We start from the raw sequence: 23,677 nt of genomic DNA, 5'->3' as shown, positions 1-23,677 counted from the left end.
AATAACTTTGTGAGTAATCGGAGTTTGGATTAGGAAAGCAATTAATATCTCACATCATATAAATAAATCCTTTGGCCCTGAACATAAACCTGTCGTGACGGATCCGTGTCTACGGCTTACGAGGGTGAGGGGATAGAGAGAGCACTTGTGTTATCGCACACACTTGAGCACTATACTCGTATCTACGCGTTAACTAATATCTCTTAATAATGAATGAAAGATTGGCGATGTCCGAAATCGGTCAAGTGGACCTTAATGTACAAATAATCTTAAATAATCTTGCTTAGGTAGTAAGTAGTTGTTAAAGTAAACATTTGTTGTATTAGTAAGATAGATCGGTTTACAAAGAAATTAGATAATGATATCGCGTAAAGAGATTCTATTATTTCGTAGGATATTTTTTTTACGATGCGATTACTGTACATAGAGAATATCATACTGAATAAGAAAATATTTTTTCAGGGAAATATATTTCGGACTATAAACACATATATATAAATGTCCCATAGTTGGACTCAGGCCTCGTCCTCCTTTCGAGGATAAGGTTTTGGAGCTTGAAATTAAATCATTTTTAGCAAATATTGTAAAGAAAATTATTCTAGTAGACATTTGTACATAGCATAAAAGTAGAGTTGTAATAATTTAATGAAATTTCTTACTGCTCATTTAAATACATCATACATATGTTTGTATGTATAAACAGCTTGTAAATTTCCCACTGCTGGGCTAAGGCCTCCCCTTCTTTGAGTAGAAGGTTTAGAGCATATTCCACCACGCTGCTCCAATGCGGGTTGGTGAAATACACATGTGGCAGAATTTCGTTGAAATTAGACACATGCAGGTTTCCTCACGATGTTTTTCTTCACCGCTGAATACGAGATGAATTATAAACACAAATTAAGCACATGAAAATTCAGTGGTGTTGCCTGGGTTTGAATCCGAAATCATCGGTTTAAATGCACGCGTTCTAACCACTGGGCCATCTCGGATGCTGATTTAAATACATCAAAGAATATATAAAATTAAATTTAAATAAAACTCGTGATATTATTCATTTGCTTCTTAGCTTTAGAGTTATAATAATATAACCAACTTTGACTCAGTTGAGAGTTCAGTACTTTTATTCGGTTTCTAGAAAAATGCTTTGTTGCATTATATTTACTTTTGTTAAAATAAATTGTTAAACTTTCTTCACAGCATGCTGAAATCTTGCAAAGTAAGGATGTAATTTACTTTCAATTCTCTATAACGCATGTAATACAACACGCTTTCGGCACGTCCCCGACCCGATCTGAATCGTATTGAATTCGACGCGTGCGCAGCATTAACGAGTGACCAAACTCCCAAATAACTTTCCATTTCAGTTTTAATGTTTTATTCGTTCCACAATCGTTTATGCAATGGTGAAAATTTGCGAAAGAAAATACATGTCACTGTGGAATTTAAATACTCTCGTATAATTAAAACCGTTACATAATTCATTAAAAACTTTTTTTTTTTTTTACATTTTTAATGGAATAAAATCTTATCACGTTACGTTATCAAAATACACTAAAAAGCATGTGATAGATTTTTTAGATACTACTAATTATATCAAAAATAAATATCAGCGTTCAATATATTCCTAACTTCACTTAAGAGTTCATACTTGTAAAACGGAGCTCAGAGCAACATTAACGCATACGCGTGATCTCACTAATCGCTGATGGTCTAACTGCTGATAATCGCATTATCGCGTCCACTAACCGCGACATAATAAGCGTGCTGGAGAAGGAACTGCCTGTTAACGATGAGATTGGATGAGATTTGATGGGAGAGGTTATCTTATAATAGGCAGTTGAGTAGATCTCGCTATGCGTACCTTAAACCCGACTAAGGCTACATAGACAATAGAAAAGTGTGGAATTAGTATTCGTTGATTTTCATGCAGGATACGTAATTAAATAATTCTTCCCGATAAGACTTACATTACAAACTGATGATAGCATTGTATTTAATTTTGTACCGTAACGTGACGATTCAAATAAGTTTATAAGCCTAGATTTAAATAGTTACATTTTGATTATAAAACGAAATAACATAGTTGCAAGATCGGGCTTACTAACAAATGACTAGTTTAGTAAAAATCAGTCAGAAACAAGAGATAAATCAATATCAAATAATTCGTTAGGGATATTCTAATTCGTATGTAACATTTTGGAAAAACAAGTATTATTGTTAGTGATGAATCAGTTTAAATTACGACAAAAATATACATAAAAAGTTGAAGGCAATCAGAAAAATATCTCACCGGTATTAAACCTATTGACTGACGATCTTTTGTCTTGTATAATATGTTATATTATTCGTGTTGGTCATTCTACGTGTATTATGCTTTTGTATTGGTAAGACTATTCGTACCAGCATCGGAACGCAATAACGACTAGACCGACATTACTCAGGCCACTTCCTTGTAACATAAGCACATTGAAATTCTTTAACGGATGATTCAAACGAAATTATTTTATTTAAGCAATATTAATAAAATAAGCGAGTCCTATGCATAGTTTAAAAATATATATATTAGCAAGTAAAACGAATGTTGAATAAATTTTGTAAATTTAATCATTTAACTTTGCAAATTGTTTGGTAAAGTGTGGCGTGGTTGAGATAAAACTGTCGGAGCATATTACGACTAAAGTTATCTAAATACAAGAGCTAGCGAGATAACACTAGCTTATCATTAGACACAATTCGAGATTAGTCTAGTCTATCAGAACGTAGGGACCTAACCAGTAAACGATCACGGCCCATATAATTAACACCATTAAATATTTAGGAGGATGAAATTTATTAAATTATGTGAAGCTTTTAACGTTGAATTCGATCGTAAGATGTTTTCCAGAAAATTTACTTTATACCAAATGCAAATTCTATATTATTCTATTTGAACAACGGCAAATACCTAATCACGACGTCTAAAAACAAAAGAGATTCAATTATTCATATAGAAAGTAAAGTTTACATTTGTAAACGAATTACCTTGAAACTCAGAAAATAATTTTATTTCATTTTAATTCGGGGCGTTTAGCAGAAAAAATTACAATAGCTGGTCGTCTTTATTGAAATCCAATTCAACCAGCACCCCGCTTATAATGCTAATGCGGGCACACTGTATTCCGATGTTCTTGCATACCTACTCGAGTTCTCAATTCTTTCGCAATGAAACGTGACATCTGAAAGGCGAACGAGCCATCGATAAACATGATTATGAATGGATTTCCGTCACTAAAAGAGACATCAGCTATCGTTTTACAAATGTTTTCTTTCATGTTTTATAAATAGTTAATTAGACTGTTTTGTCTTTTCGATTATGGCATACGTTTCATTTCATTCGCTTCTAGCGTCATCCTTTATGTTTTTCGTATAAAGTAAAATTGTTTGTTAAGCAAATTCAAATAACGAACAATTCGATTTACGATTCGAAACGCATGTCCATCTTTAATGAACCGACCTATACCTCCATGCTATGTTTAGTGATCACCGGTTATTTAAATGCCAATCTAGATAAAGATGGCTATCGGACTCGCATCATTACCGATACGTGTACCTCTCTCTATCTTGAATTAGTTGCATAAACTTATACAAATTAGCCTTGTGGGCTGTTCGCACTATAGCAATGCAATATGTTAGTAATCATCAAACAATAGCCATCTGAACATAAAGATGGTCAATTAAGAATGACACTAGTCTGTTCTTTGTTTCGTTCTCATATAATTTATTATTATGTATTATTTTAGACAGTGACGAATGATAGCTTAAGGTTATTTAGCTACTGTAGAAGGCATAAGCGTTGTTATTTTTTAAATATAGTAGGTAGGCAAGCTGGCAAATTGTCGGCCTGCTTGTAAGTCACCACCATTAATAATTGTCGGTTTTGATTAAATAAAAATTAACCTTATTTCAACATGACGACCTCCGTGGTCGAATAGTGTGTACAACGGTTTTGACGGGTACGCCACTCCGAGGCCCCGGGTTCGATCCCGGCCGAGTCGATGTAGAAAAAGTTCATTAGTTTTCTATGTTGTCTTGGGTCTGGGTGTTTGTGGTACCCTCGTTACTTCTGATTTTCCATAACACAAGTGCTTTAGCTACTTACATTGGGATCAGAGTAATGCATGTGATGTTGTCCAATATATATATATATATTTTTATTTATTAACATTGCAAATGTGCCACCAATATTAGAAACGAATATATTCGCTTGTGCATGTATTGTGCAATTACACTGGCTTACTCACCCTTCAAGCTGGAACCCAACAATACTAATAAATGTTGTACAGCGGTATAATAAGTGATGAGTACATACCCAGAGAAGTACAAATACACTACACACTACACTACACTACACTACAAAGTAAACTACTACCAAACGAATATGTATTTTAGATTGTTCTGTTTATTTCATATCTGAAGTCAAGCTATCTTTGACTTGCAAATGCATTATTATAAATTTACGCCTTAGCTGAAGGTCACCTTAGTGGCAAAGAACGGCGAAGTAGGATTATACTCATTACAATATTGCTTATATAAGGTGCTTGAATATCAGCGTTATTTTCACTACTAAAATATAAATATACATAATAGAAATCACGCTATCTCTCTATTAGTGTAGGAAGAAGCCATAGATTTATGTGATCTGATCTTGACCCATATTTTTTACCTTCACTCTCACCAATTAACGTAACCGTTGTATGGAATTCGTTAACGGTAAATATATACATCGTTTTGTATAAGTAAAGTACACTAGATGATAAAGTAACCGCCAATCAAAGGTCCCAATGCTGGGCTAAATTCTCACCGCTGAGAGTTTGGATACCCATGTGACGGATTTTCATCCGAAACATGCAGGTTTCAGCAAGAACGAGATGAATTTTAAACGAAAATTAAGCTTTGCTGAAAGTTCTGTAGTGCTTTTTGAGTTTGATCCCGCTATGATCTGTTAAGTTTATCTGTTTTAACCCGTGGGCCACTCGGCTGTTATATATGCGATATGAATCGATTCAATGCAACGAATATGAACGATATTTACCTTTCTCGATAAGGTCGTTCCATTTCTTCGCCCATCCTCTCAGACTTTTCGCATAAGTTTTCTCTATATCCGCTCGCTCCTGTACGAGAGCCTGTAGCTCGCTGCAGAGCCTGTGACCGTCGTCGACGCGGCGTGTCGTCCGCTTGTAATTGCCGGGCTCCCAGAACGAGTCCGATGTGACCGTGAGCAGCGCTTGCTCGTCGCTGTGATGCGACATGGCGGTGCGACACTCACACACCGCCCCTCTGAAACATAAATCATTATTTTAATAAACATTATTATAACGTGATTTAATTATTTGGAATTTAATTAAAAATGTATAATATAATTAATCAATTTATAACTTATAATAACAGTTATTAATCTATACTCTTGTGTATTACTTGTAAATTTTCTTACACATAATATATAAATAAAATTCCTCTGATCACGTGAACAGCTATTGTGAAATCGAGGCGTTTTGCGAATCGCACAGCGATAAACGAAAACAGGTAATGGAAGTGATTTAATACAGACTGTGTAAGACATGACGTAAGTATGTTTCCACTCAAGCGGAGGAAATAATGATAATTATTTTACAATTTGTAAAGGCTTACATACAAGCCACCGGCCTACTGGTATCTACTCAATAGAAAAAAATGCATATTATTGTTACTATTTCTCAGTTTGCTATACATATATACTCGCCTTATCCCCGGTTACTAGATTCAAAAAGCGATCTGTTTTTCTTACGGATAATAGAATAGCCTACGAGTATTTTCGTTTTGTAATATTCGCAGTAACGCAGTTATGCGAATTCGAAAAACGTAAAACGTAAAAACGTATATAAAATTAAAAAACGAAAGGTTATGTGCAATAACGATTCATTTTATATACGGTTACAGAATAACAATTCATTATCGATTTAAATAGATTTTTCTTTGAATGCCATATCACTCAATTGGTCTGTTGATATCAATAGCACATATTCTAAGAAAAATACGATAGAGAACCTATTTGTCGGGAAGCACATGTTAACGTATTAGATGAACGACGTAGTTTTATAGCCATGCGACCTTGATCTTTCGATGAATGAACATGCCTTATACGAAGTTACCCGACAATTTGTATAGGTTTTTTCATCGGTTTCCAACTAAAATGGAGATATCAACGTGTCAAGGCCCAAGGGCGTAGAAAATCTTAGAATAATGTGTCGCAGAAGTGGCGTAAGGGTCGATGTTTTAGTATTGTTCGAAATGTACACGTTTTCTTACAAAATCTCGTTATGAAAAGTGACTTATATTTACTCTATATTTCATAAGTCCTTTCTTCATTTATGCATTGTTAATAAAACAATCGTTCGAAATATTTATATATTTAAAACTAAATATGTTTAGTTGTATTAAAATTTATAAGCGTATTAATATTTTGTCACATTTTTCTTGTCTCTATATAACAGTCGTGTTGCGTATCTAACACTACATATTTCTATCTATTTAACTAAGTACACGATCTACTACTTAGTTGATTTTAATGCAACTTTGTGTTTTAAATGTTGAAAAAGAGTAACTACTTAGTTCCTGGCCGGTTTTTCTCGATAGGAACTACATTCTGAACTGGTGGTAGCTCAACTTAACAAAAGAGAAAAATACTAAAATATATCTATCTCAATCTCCAAAAAATACCCTCATAAAGATTTCTTTAACAACTCCCAAGAAAGAATTTACAAATAAATGTTGGAACATATTGATAAATTAATCAACTACGTTTTCAGGAACAAGCAGATACTATAACTATTGAAAAAATCGATGAATTATATATATATATATATACATAGTGTTGTGTTCAATAATTATGTTTAATCGCATCACGTCTCTCGCTTACGTCACTTACGGATACACATTGCGTCACTCGTGTGAATGAATACCCAATACCCATGTAGTGAGATATCGTTGGAATTTTTTAAATCACTCGACTGCTTACGCATAAAATTATTCCAATCATTTTTTATAACTGTATAATTTCTACAAATCACATATAACTATTGTCTTTTACAATCATTAGATATAAAATATTGATAAATATGTATTTACAAAACGTGACACAGTTGATAGTAATGAGATATTTCGTATTACAAATTATCACTTTAAATCAATCACAAAAAATAAATCTGCCTATGAAACGATAGAATATAATTAACTAGAATTGTCAATTTAATTTAATTAAAATTTGAATTCTAAAAAACGAAAACAGGTGCAATACTTGTATGTAATTTTTATGATATTAACTATTACAATGTTGTTCACACCTTTAAAGACGTATCACTTTGTATGTTACCCAAGTCAGATATTAATTTTAAGTGCTTAGTGATAAGTTGATGGTGTAACTTTTCCAATAAATAAATAAATAAATAAATAAATAAATAAATAAATAAATAAATAAATAAATAAATAAATAAAAATTACACCACGAAATGTCCGTTCAATTAAAATATATTATCCGCTGGTTTTTAAAACATTGATTCGACGTAAATATTAACGACCAATTAATTGTTGATTAATCAAAATTTATTTTCGATACGCTGACCAGCTTTGCCTGTAAATGTTGTTTAAGAACATAAGTAAGGTCGTGATTATTTGATAAGAACTCCGAGCATTTTAAAATCATCATTTTATAAGACTTGTCGATTGATACAAGTTGTTGATTGCACTGAGAAGGTCGGCAGATGATTTGTTTTGTGTATGTATGTGTTCAAACATAACAAAGTGTAAGAGCTGCTAATTAAACCATTCAAGTGAAATTAACATAAGAAAACAGGAAATAAGTAAGTAAAGGCTTCGATGGAACACGCCGATTTGAACCGTTAATCGCAAGTTCAAATCCGAGCAAGCGACAATGAAGCAAGTTATGTATTGTATACTTTAACTTTGTTTATGTGTTTCATAATAAAACTCCTGCCTCGTACGATATAGGAAAACATTGATAGAAATCTAGCATGTGTCGTATGAAATCTATGACATTTATCTTTGCCGCCCCCATTCATTAAGAGAAACATATTCCTTAAGATATATGGACCCTTTTCCCACTTGGGGCAGATTCACTATACCCATAGCACATAACATAACAGAAAAAGTCTACGAGATTGTTGTGTTGATTAACCGGTGTTAGGTGTTTTGCTATTTAATTTTCACTTGAAGGTAGGGCTTTATGCCAGCCCGTTTGGTAGATTACCACCCACCCATGAGATATTCTTCCGCCTAATAGCAGTACCCAGAATTGTTGTGTTCCGGTTTTTAGAATGACTGAGCCTTTGTATCTACAGGCACAAGGGATATAACATCTTAGTCCCCAAGGTTGGTGGCTCATCGGCGATGTAAGTAAAGGTTAATATTTCTTACAGCGCCATTGTCGATGGGTGGTGACCACTTACCATCAGGTGGCCCATTTGCACGTTCACTTACCTATAACATTAAAACAAAATCTAGATACCGAAAGCAAGTATGTTTAAAGGCAACGTTGCTTACCCAAAGAAATGCAACATATGCTGCATTTTGCCCTCGCACTTTCTAGCTCGCCGTCGACTTCTCAACTTAGCCATTATTTAGAAACACGATCACTATTTAATCACTATACAACTTTCTAAACAATTAAATAAGGTAAACTTTAAAGAAAAGCTGAAGCTATCATATTAATAAAAGTCGATCTCAGCGTTACCAAAAATCGTATCACAAATCTGATAACTGACGTAAATAACGAGTGACCGTCATGAGTCATGTGAAGGCAGAAACACCCACAGCTCATACCCAAGTGGTAAACAATGACACATCTACGTACATACATAAATATAAAAATATTTAATTGTGAGAACAATTAAATTTATATAATATGTAAACGTCAAACGGAAATACAATGAAATAAATAAAAATAAAACTTAATAGGATTTAATTACAACCATGTACTTAAAGTAGTAAATAAATACTTGAATGTGTAGTTACCAATACGAGAAGTTTAGCTTAATAGATTGTGTGGAATTAGTTTAAAATTACTTCGAGCCTTACTTCCAGTACCGTCTTCAGACAGTATTCGTCTTATCAATGTCGTTAGGTTATGAAGAGGAATAATATATATTAATAAATGTATTACAATAATATACATAAACATGCTGAGATTATGCATAATGGAAACTTAACAAAAGATTAATACGAATCATGTGGTTATCAATGATGAGCGTGATGTGAATGCGTTCGGGTTTTGTAGTTCTTTTACCGATAAGCTGCGGTGCTTTTAATTTTAATGTTTAAACGTTGCGTTAAAATTTTATAAATTTCTCGCTTGTAAAGCCGCAGGTTCAGCTAGTTATAAAACAAGTATAGTATATAAAAGACTTTCGAAATTATTTAACAGTATGAACAGTCTAACAATACTTTTATCTAAAGATTATATCAGTCTGTATTGTTGAAACTCCACGTGATCTATTCATATATCATTTTTAACTGCATTAGATAATAGAACACGATTTCGGCTGTAAATCAACTGTAATTGGGCGTAAACAGTCTCATAAGGTTTCAAAGCAAGCCAGCCATAAAACTAACTTGTAAGTCTGTTTTGTAAAAAATAATCATACAGATTATTAAAAATACCTCGATAAGGATATGTCTATAGTGTAAAACAAATGAAACTATCCAGACTTAAGTATAAGTAATTAAAAATAGGTTATATTTGGTAGACTAAATAAATATTTATTATGAACTGTTAATACGCTCACGAACATGGAAGGTTTGATCGAATAACTGTTCGAATTAATTGACCAGAAAGAGTCCAAGCGCAGGGCCATCGACTTCAAGTGTTCTCCAAAGCACGAGAGTGTATGTAAATACAGCCAACTGCTGACTCTGGGCTGCTACTGAGATTTTCTCGACGGAAAAAATAACTTTGTAGAAATCCGTACCGTAGTTTTAATTCAAAACCCCCGATATTTGATGATTACGAGCTAGACCGACGAGCCAATCAACTCATAATATTGAACAGGTAACGATGAATCAATTTACTGACGACGCCTCTTATTAAGTATTTCCTTCCGCATTCAAATTCCGCTCGTGTCAAATAACTGTCATAATGATGTAATAGTGTGTCAAAATGAGCAATCAATGTTGTTTAATTATTAATAATTGTTTATTTCAAACTCCGAACCTTGTGGTATTCAATTAGAAGTTTTTATTTGTGAAGCTTGTAATGTTTGAGTGCTAAAATATATGTTTTCGAATCCAAAGCAGATTGTTGCTGCTGTAATATTTTTATGTACTTGTAGGTCACACATATAATTACGGGCAAAATATAATCATTACAATCATAGTAACGTGCCAGTATCAGAAGCCGTGTGTCGCCGCATCGGTAATCGGTATCCAGATTAATACCGTACGGTATATTCAGAAGCAAAACCATATTTTATAAACGTATCTTTTTTGCACCTATCAAAATATAATTCTTAGTCGATTAATAGTTATTTAATATAGTATTTATTTCAGAGAAAAACGTAATATGTGTAGTAAAAGGGGAACACGGGTGGTCTCAGATACTCGGGAGTACGTATGAGAGCGCTCTTAGACTCTCGGAACCGGTTACACTCGTCTAAGTATCGTTTTCATTGGACTTGAATCTCGGTAACCGGAATGAAGTATAAATGTGAATTCTGTTTTGTCTTCGCACTTGTATAATTATTATCGAGCCGAGTTACAGCACATTTAAAACAAAACACATCAAGAAATCGACGAAACCTGTTTAAGTTTAGATGCATCAAGTACAATGTACTTTCAACAATTCAACCATATAATATCGTTGATCGAAACTTGAATTTTTAAAGCCGTTACTAGAAAGCGAAATATAAACGGTTAAATTATGTATAAAATCACACTATTAAAATAACACGTTGACGAATTTTGATAAGCGGAGCGTGTTGAGAACATTTATTTTTAGCACATGACGGTCACTACAAAATTTAGAATCTTCAAGACAAAATAAAATCATTAAGCGTCCTAAGTAATATTTATACACAACGACACCGTTCGGCGCACTTAAGTCGAAAATACTGAGCAAAAACCTATTTAGCAACACGTTCAAGGTCACTCACGACGCGAGATAACTGGATAACATCACTACGTTTACAAAAATATTCGGTATAATTCTCGGCCGAACTTATACGATCCTTCACCGACGCCGAATGACAACTTACTGTCTTGAAATTCTTGTTAAGGGAACGAAAAATTTGACTGAAACGATTCTCATTCGATTTTCGACTCTGTTCCAATCGACGAGAAAAATTTAACGGTTTTTGACGAAGAACACAAGCGACCTTCTATAGAGAGATGAATCACCAAGACTATTTGTTAGCATGTTAGATAGTGTTACGCCATATTGAGATTTCGTCTCACCTGTTAATATTCATTTTATTAAAAATAATATAGAAAATATGTCATTGACCTTAACGTCGGGGCGTGCGCAACTTTTATAGGTATTCTCAATACATCGATACCGAAAAATACAATCATCTTGATAAGGAGTGGTTGTGTATTTATTTCTATAGATACGTTTTTATTTTTGATTGTGGATCGCAATTTTTATTATTTGTGTATCACAAATGAGCTGACTATAATAATCAATAGTCTTTTTGTGGCTACAATAATAACAAAACTGCCTGCATTTACAATTATTGAAATTCGTGAGTAATGATCAGTGAGATTTAAAAGAGTTTTAAAAGGGCAAATCTTGTTGCTTTTTTCAAGTAGAGATACAGACCAATCAGTGAGCGCATATACAAGATAATCAATTTAAATAATATCTGGCAAAAAGCGATTCAACAGACAAATAAACAAAACGATGTTATTGTGTAGTGTATAATTTTTGCATTATTTCGTACGGTGAAAACATGTTCCGGTGCTATTATGCAAATAAACGTCACTTTTTTGTAACAAAACTGTTACTTTCAGATCAAACATAAATACTATATGGCTATAATAAATGCTAAATGACAATAAGCATATCTTAAACATTAAGGACAATTATTAAAAAACAATTATCATGAAGACAATGCTTCAGGGTTTAGACGAACCACCTTACTATAATTTTAAAAAGTAAAGGCTTAATTATTTAGTGTTTGTTAAATAAGACTGATTTCTTAACTAACTACCTTTGTCATTATTGATTTTACATTCAAAAGAATAAACAACAGTATTGAATAACTAATCATAGAAAGTCGTAAGTTATGAATTCAATTGATAATCAAAAAAGGCCCTAACGAGATTAAACTGGGCTCTGAATACGACATCTTCAAGATTCGAAGTGAATTTGTGTAACGTCATTTTTTTATATGTGACTGATATTTCAATTTATTTCAAGAATAATATTAAATGGAGTTATTGCTTTTACACAATCAATAATATACAAATATATTACGTTAAATTAAAATCAACTTCTCGACATAGCCTTTGTAGAACGTTGTTGTAATGGTTTTCTTGTGTCAACAAATACACAAAGAAAAGTAATTCGAATCCATCGATTTTATTTTTGACTAGTTTTTATTATTAGTCGGAAGCAAAAACAATTTACAGTTTTTTTACAAAAACACAGAAATAAAAGTAAGAAAATGTAACGAATATATATTTAAAGAACATTTTTAAGGAGATACTTATTAATATTCATGTTTAAAGAAATCGGACTGTATTAGTATACAATTATTATTATTAAATTATAGGGACTGAGTACCTATAGTGATTTATGATTTTGGGTGAGTGAGCACGGAGGCCGTTGCAACCGGGGCGGGGGAATGAGACGGGGGTAGCTGAGACGTGAAAACAATCTTCTAAGTCATGACCGTGACGCGGGTACATTGTTCGCGACTGTACTCGTGAGGATAGCTCTAATCAGAGATAGGAAGGTGCGTTATTGCGAAGTATTCGCTTGTAAACACTAGCCTAACAATTTAATTATACAAGATGGTGTGGATTGATGAAGTATATCATTAATTATGTGTTTTAATTTTGTGTATAAAATAATGTTGCTTCGTATGTGTATTGAGCTGATAATATTTATGAAGTATATAAAATTCGCACTTGCTTATTTTCGAAATCTACCACCACGAATACGGGACTGAGAAGTTATACAATGGACTCTTTAGTTTGCAATAAAACGAATGATATTTCTATATATTATTTTAATGGCTAGTTATATAATATTATTTATAGCACACAGACTTTCCTTAGGGGATTCTTTTTTTGCAACTGAACATTTTTATAAAAAATTCACAAGAGTTTAACTCTGCATAGTTGAGTAACAGCTTACAACTTCTTTCCGCAAATAACTTAAAACTTCGTATTCTAACTTTACCATTTAGAACGAAAATAATTTAAGTAGGTTCTCTGAGTTACAAAAATAAATCACGCAATTTCAGAAAAATTACTCGAACAAGGTTTCGGATGTAGTTAACCATTTAAAGGTCAAACAAGACATTATACTCTGTGTGAAATTTGCAGACGAAGGCTCAGCGGCATAGCTAACGAGGCATCCTATAATTTAGAGAAACTTACAAGCCAACAAATGTTCACTAAGTAAAGATGCTTACCCAGTTCACATCTGCGGTAAACATCACCGCAAATATTTAAGGTCACGAGAGACGCCAACGCTTATGATAACAGATATTGTCAACGTAACCGTTCCGACGGTCGTGCGGTTTGATATTGGGTCTATAAACTTGAGAGATCGACCATGATATCATCATGTATAACATCCGATACCATCATCATCATCACCTTATCGTAAATGTGTGTTTCCCATGTGTGCTGTTACAAATAAACTTTTCTTCATTTCAATTCAATGACAATCATCTATCACATACTATTTGTATTTTTTACGAATATAGCATATAAATCAACACCTTAACAGTATCTTCAATCCTGTCATTGTCGATTCAAATTTAAACATAAGCTTAACGATTAACTGAAGGGGAAAGAGGAATCTTAGATATTACATGAAAATATCAAAAACGATGTTAGCACTTAAGTTAAAAAAAAACTTCTACGAAAGGTTTTCTGTGTGAGATCATTTAAAGCCACTTTTGCGGACCATTTTTCTTTAAATCCATATCTCATTTGTTCGGTAATCCATCGGGAACTATTGTTTTAGTTATAAAATATGCAAAGTATAAATATATAAAACAATAATAATGCACACACACATACAAGAACATACAAACATGACTAGTAAAACATTATTTACAGTTTTGGAATGCACATGAATATTTTAAAAGACTTTACACTCGTGCCTCCGAAGTAGACGAGAGGAAACGAGTAGGTATGTATGCTTTTCATTATGAATATCATGACTCTTTCTTGTGACGAAGATAGCGCTGCTCCTTTTAATGATCTCTTTACAAGTTATATGAAGTGCTTCTAAAGAAAACTTAAAAAATATATTATCATGATACGAATATTATAACTAAGAAAGTGAAAAGTTGCTACAACATATTTACAAATTTCTCTTGCTTTCTCAGTAAAATTCAGAACATGTCTTTAGGTTATCTTTTATGTTATAATTTATACCAATATTATAATGCGAAAATAACTCTGTCTGTCTGTTAATATTTCACGGTCAAACTACTGAACCGAATTTGATGAAATTTGTTACGAAGCAAGCCGCAACCCAAAGAAACGATATGGGCTCCTTTTTATACCTAAACCTGATGACCAACCACTAAAATGCGAGGGAGACCGCGGCCGACAACTATTACATATGTCTATATATACTAAATAATCAATCTTACGAAATTTCACTTGGTACGACAACTTTTGTAACTGCCAAACAAACAAACCCTTTAGAGATGAGTTAATATTTTTTAGTGTAAGTATTCCCTTCCACTTAAGTGGACCACGCACTGAGCCATCGCGGCTCACTTTTTATATATTTAAGTTTTATTTACGACACCGTACGAGAAAGTCGAGTAACATATATATATAAAACAAAAACGTACGCAAAACAAATAAACCGTTATAAAATCAAATACAGTAACTCACGCTAAAATTAAAAAGTACGAGGAAGATTTAATTATTGTAATAAAGGCAGATTTTAATGTGCACGGCTCGTTCTAGCGGCGGCCGGCAATTAACCTAAAAGCGATTTATAAGCGACTTCCGTAAGTCTATAGTTGCGAAATCATTGCCGATGTGTTTAATTCGCTATAATTACTTTAAACTACTAAAACTTATAATATATACGTGATATAAAACGAATTTCTACTAGTTTGCTAGTAATTAGCATACATTTTTGTGTCGAGTTTTCATGGAATTCGTCTTTTGTTATACATTTATCTGTTTAGTAAAAATGATTTATGTTTTTTGGCTAATTTTGATACTAACTGTTTTAATTTATTTAAAAAAAATATTAAATACAGTTAGATACTTCCCATAAATTCCTACCTTTATTTGCTGTGGGCGACATATCTTTTACCTTCTAAAATATTCAATTTCTAGTCATTGTTACTCTACATCAATACTATGCTATTTTCTATTAATATGGCATTCTATCTATTCAAGACTAGACCATATATTCTTAATTAAAATTCCTACCTATATACTTATATTATTATATATATATATAATATTATTATTATTATAATTGGCTTTATTAATAATTTTTTAGTTAAATATGGAAGCATTTTCTTACTTAGTCAAAGTAAAAACGGCACCGGTTCCTAAAAGCAAATGCCCTGACATATAGAAACCTGCGAAAGAAACACAGCGAGTTTTTTTTTTTTATTGTTGCCAATTTTTAGTATCATAAAGAAGTATCCAGGAGGCGACCGTTACATATCCAAATTGTGCTAGCATCTATGAACTCCCGAATTGAATAATAGACTTTCGTTTAATTTAGTTTTGATATTTTCTGTAATCGTGCTTTGAAAACACATACAATGCCTAAAACTAGATTAACTGACTGTGCAGTCGAGTAAACAGGTTACTATGTCATACAGGTATTAGGTACTATTCATGTCTGACACATACAGGCCTTCCTTTGCCTAACCATTTAAAACGTCATCGCCTTAAATATGTATCATATCATACACGATGCACTAAAATAGAATTGATACAATGAGAATACAATACCAAGCTACGTATGAAGCTGTCGGAGCAAGTGAAAAAGTAATAAATATATCATGTATGTTTATATATTTATTAGGTATAAACCAGCAAGACGAGCATACTTCGCAAAGTCACTGAATTAATTTAAAGATCATTCGACCATAACTAGATCAAGTTTTTATATTCAAATGATTATAAAAACGTTTAAAATGTATCGTAACTCGAATATATATTTCGAAACATAGTAAAAAACTGGGAAACTTTAAACTGGTAATATTTTTACAATTGTGTCATTCTAATGTATGTAGTTTCTAAATGAAGCCAGTTGTTGTATTCTGAATGGGCAAACTCGAAACTCACTGCAAAATTCGATCATGAAATTTGGGAAATGCAATGTTGACTGTAATAATAATTAATTACTAGTGGGTTCTCGCGAAACTTCGCGTTTATTCCTATGACAGGTTTCCTATGACAGTTTTTATTTTGATTTCATTTCATTGTAAACTGCAAGTCACTCATCTACATTTGGCGCCAAAATGATGAAACCATATTTAAATGAAATTTTTAATGTTAAATAGTATACATTAGTTCAGTAGGAATTGGAGTTTCTCGATAACAATTTACTTTAATTTTGATTACGTTTTTAATTTTTTTCTTATACAGTCGTATTACTACTCTCATACCGGCCAGTAACCTTTTCCGCTCTTTAAAATTAATTCTTTGTTAAATTGTAACAATGTCGTAAATTGCAATCACAAATCCTCTTTATTTTTCTGCACATCTACGGCCGGACCTCTTCAAAATGAGACCATAACCGATTATTTATGTGCAGCTACCGTCCCATAATCACTGGGATCAAAATCGGCTTACGCTATAAATATATAAGATGTTACAGTCAACATTGATACGTGTATACTTTGAATGTTAAAAAAACATTCAAACAACGTAACAATTGACGGTCGGTTTTCAATCTACTTAAATTTCACGAATGATACTTAACCTCTGCCAGTAGGTACCGTCAGTACGCCTCGCTCGGTGTTAATGAAATTTTAATATTTTTTTTTTGTAATGAATGATTTAAGTACCCTATATCTTATTAAAAGATATAATCAAGTTGTACACCAAAATTTAATTAAAATCCCTCCAGTCGTTCGAACGAGATTGAGTAACAAACATCCCAACGCACGACCTTTCGCATTTATATTCGTAATTAGTTAATTAATTAGAGAAATTTCTAATGTCACTGTTAATTATGCAACTAATTGAAGTAAATTTCAATTTAGAATAGGAGTAGATCTAGCAAGTGATTCGAGTTTTATACGATAATTTTTAAATTAATCAATAAAATCTATTATCATATATTTTAAGTAATACCAAATATTCGTTAAGCAGATATTTTTTTTTATTAACCTTCTTTTATATACACAGCATACGTATTATTATGATGAGATTGTTAGGAATAATCTTTATTATATGCGGAATAGACGTATGTTGTAGACTAAACCTTATAAAGGCATTTTAATTTATTATGGGCACCCAACGGGCACGAGATGTCGGGAGGACGAATTTATAGCTACGACGTATGGCGACTAAAAAAGATTCCCATCTATCCGCTCGAATATTTTATTAGAATGTTCTACAGCTCCATCTTGGTTTGATGGTTTTTGTGTACAAGGAGACGTACGAGGTTGTTATCATATAAAATTAGTATGTGCAGTAGAATGAAGCTTTAGTAGTAAATATCTAGTCGTTTCTTCGGGAAAATTAAGTATTTGCTATTTTAAATTGGATCATGATATCAGAGCAAATACTAAAATACAATCAGCGATCTATTTGCTCGATCCTTTGGTATAACATCACACATGCTATAACATCAATATGATCCACAGATCACAAGGGGTTTTGTCATGCACTATTTTTATAATATCTCCAACAGAAGTAATAAGTTAAGTAGAAACATTGACATCAAAACAAAAGCAAAAATATAACAAAATGAAAACGGATGATATTTTGTATTTACTATAATAAATTTGAAATATTTGTAAAATAAAGATCATTGGGTAATAATTATATATAATAATAATTATTATTGAAATTAACAATGACATCCAAAAATAGTGTTAAAAGTTAATTACAAATTTATCTTTAGGTATTTATAATTAAGTATCTACATACATGGAGTTTGGGAGCAGCGCGGTGAAATAAGTTCAAAACCTTCTCCTCAAGAGCTCATCTCTTGAAGCATCAGCCCAACAGTGGGACTGCGTTATTTCACTATTTATTAATAGTAGTAATTATAATTTTCTATTGTTTTTATTTATTTGAAAAACTTCTATAAAATATACATAATCATTTATATATATAATAAACAAGTATTGCGTATACTTTTTCGATGAACCTACATATATACTCGTATACGCATTGCAGAATCAGTGGGGAGCCAACCTTTTACGTATTTAATGAAATAAGTCTTTATAAACATTACTCAGTTGAGGTGATTATGTTTTATGCCACGGACAACACGCTGTGATCGACTCGATCGATAATAAATAAAACATTTTAATGTCTTATCTACAATTCTTTTCGTCTAACAATCCCAATTATACATATATATATATATATATTTTAGTTATTATATCTATTTCGTACGCCTTTATTCGTAATAAAAGCACTCAGATATTTAATAGTCTATTTAAAATCGAGTAGTTTTGACCGTTACGAGGATCACGTGACGTCAAACAAACGCTTAGATGAAAACGGATTACTACATATCTGGTGTTAGTAAGGATGTGAAATTTCGATTAAGTTATTGGGACGAAGATTGAAGATCATTCTATCGATGGGTACATATCTAAGATATATCATTTACTGTGGATATGCTTTCTTCGGCAGTCGGATATTATCGTGCAAGAGTTTAGAGCACACCGAACACATTCTAATAGTAGTTTTAAAAGTGAAACTACATTCATTGATTCATTTTTCTATTGTGTAACGAGTCTCATAATAACATCAAATACATTTTTCCTTTGTTTGAATAAACAAACAATATTGTAAGCAAAACCACATCTTAAAGATAAAATTCAACCCAAAATAAATGATACGTTATGTAATCGCGTATTCCATATAAATTATATAACAATTTCTACATCTGACATACAATAAATAATCGTTAACTCGGTACGTATCGCCTTCAATCAGTTAGCAATTTGTAGACAAGTGCGCGCTGCGCTATTGTTCGCTGTCTCATTAAGATGTGGAGTAAACTACGAGATACGGCGAATGAAGTGGGTTTATTATGCTATGAATGTATAAAATTACGAGTAGACATTAAACTTTAAATATTAAACTAGTAACTTTTTTAAATTTTAATTGAAGCTATTTTAATTTAATGGTTGACACACGATCGTTATCTTAAAAAATATATTCTGTAAATTATTATTTTGGTTGTTGATAATTACTTTATTTATTACATTAGGTTTATTTATTCATTTAATAAAAATAAACTTCGACAGAAGATCATATATAAATCCAAAAATACGAGTTTAGTAGAGAGTTTTTAAATTTAGACTCAATTACTGGAGAACTCGGATACTGTCTATAATATTAATCCATAAAACTAAAAACTAACAAATCTAAATTATATACCAAATGAACAATGAGTTGGCATATAATATAACGATGCTAACCATGGTTTATTTTTTTTAAAGATCGTGGCTCTTGTCCAAGGAGGCCTCAACAGCGTCTTCTGGAAGCTTGTACTTATAATGATGCAAAATAAATAATCAAAGTAACTAATTATAAAACTAATTCAAAAAGTTAAACTGCATAATGTTTTATTTTTAAAAACATTGTGTTTTATTTTAATGTTTGAATAAGTCACATGTTAAAATGAAGTCACAATAGCGGATGCAAATTAAAATTATCAAAGGGTTGTTTGCTTCGGATACGCGACCTCGTTTTGTTGAACGGCTTTATTTAGCTTAATTAATACATTCTGCGATAGGAAATAATTAATTCTCTCTTTGCGAGAAAAATAAATGGAATACGTACAGAAAATTGTTATATCTATAAGCGAAATACCACTGATTGACTCTTCACGAACTCTCAGAAACGATAGGTTCGATGGACTTAAAATTTAACATTGTTACTTTTATCGCGAAGTAGACGCTCACTAAGGGAGGGGTAACTTTGTATTAATTTTATAAAGCTTAACTGTAAGATTATACAACAAACAAAACCAATTGTAAAATCTATTTTTATGCAAGATAATGAATTATAGACAATTAAACCAAAGACAATTATTGAATTATATTTATATATAACCAACAATAATCAAAAATCTACAATCACATTTCATATATCTGAGCCATTATATTCCCCTTTCTCGTTTATTATTTACAAAAGAAAATGCATACGCTACAACCTTCCGGATAGAGTTACGAGCTCAGCAACAACACAGCTGCTGCGAATCGAAAATATTTTTTTAAAAGTTATATTTAGAAAATAAAGCTATAATTAGACAAAGACTTAATTGTTTATTGCGTGAAAAATGCCCTTTGACATTGGGGCAGAAGCCGGGAAATTATTAGTTATTTTAAACAAAGACGTTATTGTGTTCCGTCCGAGGCTGGCTTTTGTTCCTTTTAATGTTTATTATATAACACACAATAAGCCGTTTAAAACATAATAGGTATGTTTCTTAATTTTTATTAGATATTTATGTTTATTTCAAAGTCAGCTTCCGTTTGGAAAGATAAGGCGTTAATAAGTTTTGTGTTCATTTTAATTTTGAAATTAGAAACATTTCGAAGCGATTTTGGTCATGCTTTATATTAGTCTTACTTTTATGTTATCAACGTACTGAGTGTAAACAAGTCGTTGTTGTTGATTTTAACCTACAAGTACTTCTATTTATCGTATCGACTGGTGTTTGAATAACTTTGTAAGTACACGTAATTCGGATGTCAATACAAATACTTTATACAACAGAGTTGATGAAAGAGTCAAAGGAGTTTATAGGAACTCGTCAAGGGCTAGTAACTGGCTCAAGTTTGTTGAGAATACATAGAAGTAATTTCATATATTTTGTTTTATTTTTTGAAGAATCTCATCCATAATGTTTGGGTAATCGAATACGACGTCTCGAGTAGAGAATCTATAGTCGATTGCAAACACAAGATAAGTAAAGAAAAATCGAGATTTCCAGTAATCTATGATATTTGCAGAATGAATCGCGAAAAAATGGCGTTTTCTATGTCGGCGTAATTGTTGTTGCATTTATAAGTACATATGTCATTTTTCTTTGGGGTAAGCTTGCTCCATATTAAATGTAAGATTGTACTACATGTAAATACATTTGATATATGACCAAATTCTCGATAAATATGATTACTGCGTCACATTGTGACATTGTTCAATTGTCAAGTACACAGACACACCGGCGTACAGTTATATTGTATAATATTCACTCATATTTGGCATTGAGCGGTCCACCTGAGTACACAATAACAAAACGACACGTGATCGCTTTTATACAACAATACTTGTGTATAAAGTATGAAATATAATATTGAGAGATGAAAGTATACGAATATTATCAGCATTTGGTTTTAGTCCAATTTATTGGAATAATTAAAGTAGACGTGCATGCTGTCAAACAAACACGCTTTAATTGCTGGAAATATTTAAATGATTATTCAAAATGGTACATAACTTAAAAATATACCTTTTAATATAAGTTATTAAATTATATTAAATTACTTTTATATACATTTTAACTCCAAGAAATGTGTCCGTATTATAGTTGATTATGACGAATCCATTTTTTTTGTAAATTCACTACACACAACTAGTACCTATTCAGACCGATTAAAATCACCATACGAATACAATAGGGACATAAAAAAACGAGTAGAGTCCGATTCGATTTTATTTACGCGACACCGAATACTATGCTAAGTTCCTCGATAGTTTTGCGTAAACATGATACAAATACTCCTACAGTTGTAAATAATTTATATTATAAATAGTGTTCTCGGTAACTCGACACTTAGCCGAGTTTTCGGGCGAGTACGAGTAGTGCAAAAATTGCCAAGTACGTACCGATCAGTAAATGAATACTCGTTTCAACGGTAATATGATTTTGATTTGTTATATTATAATTTAACTATTAATTTTAATAATCATTTGAATTAAAGCTAGTTGCTAACATTGTTTGACAATTTTCAACTTTTTATCTATCTTTGTATAAAAAATAATGATATAAAAATTAAATACTTCGAATGTGGTGGTTGAATGCCTTGGGAGCGGTGGGCGTGCGGTAACGGTACACGGTGCGGTTTGCTCAGCTTGATTTGGGATAGGCAAATAGTGATGCGCTCATATCTATCGATATGCGAAAAAATTATCTACCTAACGAAAAACAGTATTCAGATATTACTGAAAGCTTAAAAACATCTTCGTTTAAAATTGATAATCTTTGAATCATAAATAGGTACGCGCAAAACTTTTTTCATTTTGTAATTTCATTTAGTTTCGTTTATAAGAACACGCCAAATGTGGATTTGAATTAAGTTCAGTATAATGAATCTTTTAATTATTAATATTCACAGAACACGTTTAATCTATGTATGTCGGCTCTATAACACACTGGTCACGACAATTATTTCATCGACTATCAACTCTCACAATACGCGTACATCCCTTGCATGAATTCGCAGTTCATCCGTGACCATGTAGGAGTACAAGAAATGTTGGCTAACAATCAAAATACACCTGTTCATTCATATTAAAATATTAAAATTATATCCTACTTAACTAAATACTGTTTTGATGATTTATTATGAAGTATTAATGAGAAAAATTGTTTATCATACATTATCATTGAGAAGGCACATTATGTCGAAAATATATTTCTTTTTCTAGTGATAACCGTGATCTTTAATATTAAGTATAGTAATATTTTCTATACTTTAGATAGAAATTGTATTTCGGATCAATTTGGATAAAAATTTACAGAAGACTGAAATGAAGAGTGCAATCAAAGAATGATCTTAAACATGGCCTTTGCACTGATAGCGAGCTGGATAAATATCAATATAATTACGTACGATTAGAATGCTGTTACATGACAATATGAAAAAATAAAATATTATTTGGGCAGTTTCAATGACATATAATTTATAATTAAAAATGTTATTTAAAGGGAGTCCATATTATTCAAAAGAGTTGTCACACATACTGTGAGATAGTATGGGGAGGACATAATTAAAAATGGACGCGGTGACGTCGCGAATCAGTATCCATACATTTAATAAAATCGTCATAAATAAGTTTATGATGATATGATCACTATAAAATAATTATATTATAAATATTTCCACATTCGGTTTGCCCAATTTAAAAGCACGTATTGTTCCATATTATTATAGAAAAAAACGGTTTAGTTACAGTCTGATTCTTCCGAGGTGTCTATGTTGCATTTGGTATAAACGAATCTATC

At 31.9% G+C, this 23,677-nt stretch overlaps 1 protein-coding gene across 12 annotated transcripts in view; it reads right to left on the bottom strand.

The window, feature by feature from the left end:
- The window catches only part of LOC113398140 (protein kinase C and casein kinase substrate in neurons protein 1), a 93,343-nt gene that overhangs the window by 45,653 nt on the left and 24,013 nt on the right, over positions 1 to 23,677 (bottom strand). For 3 of the 12 annotated variants that reach the window (XM_064218521.1, XM_026636746.2, XM_064218522.1), the window contains exons 1-2: positions 8,575 to 8,702; positions 5,072 to 5,316 (exon numbers count right to left, since the gene is read on the bottom strand). In XM_064218521.1, the coding sequence (XP_064074591.1) occupies positions 5,072 to 5,316; positions 8,575 to 8,648 (319 nt within the window). In that variant the 5' untranslated portion in view covers positions 8,649 to 8,702. Of the gene's footprint in view, positions 1 to 5,071; positions 5,317 to 8,574; positions 8,705 to 23,677 lie in introns of those variants that run through there. The other 9 variants (XM_026636741.2, XM_026636745.2, XM_064218523.1 and 6 more) reach the window with 6 other exon arrangements.

Source organism: Vanessa tameamea, chromosome 22 (assembly GCF_037043105.1).
Source record: "Vanessa tameamea isolate UH-Manoa-2023 chromosome 22, ilVanTame1 primary haplotype, whole genome shotgun sequence".
In the NCBI taxonomy this organism is placed as follows: domain Eukaryota; kingdom Metazoa; phylum Arthropoda; class Insecta; order Lepidoptera; family Nymphalidae; genus Vanessa; species Vanessa tameamea.
Note: the sequence above shows the minus strand (reverse complement) of the source record. Positions and strands in the feature narration are given on the sequence as shown.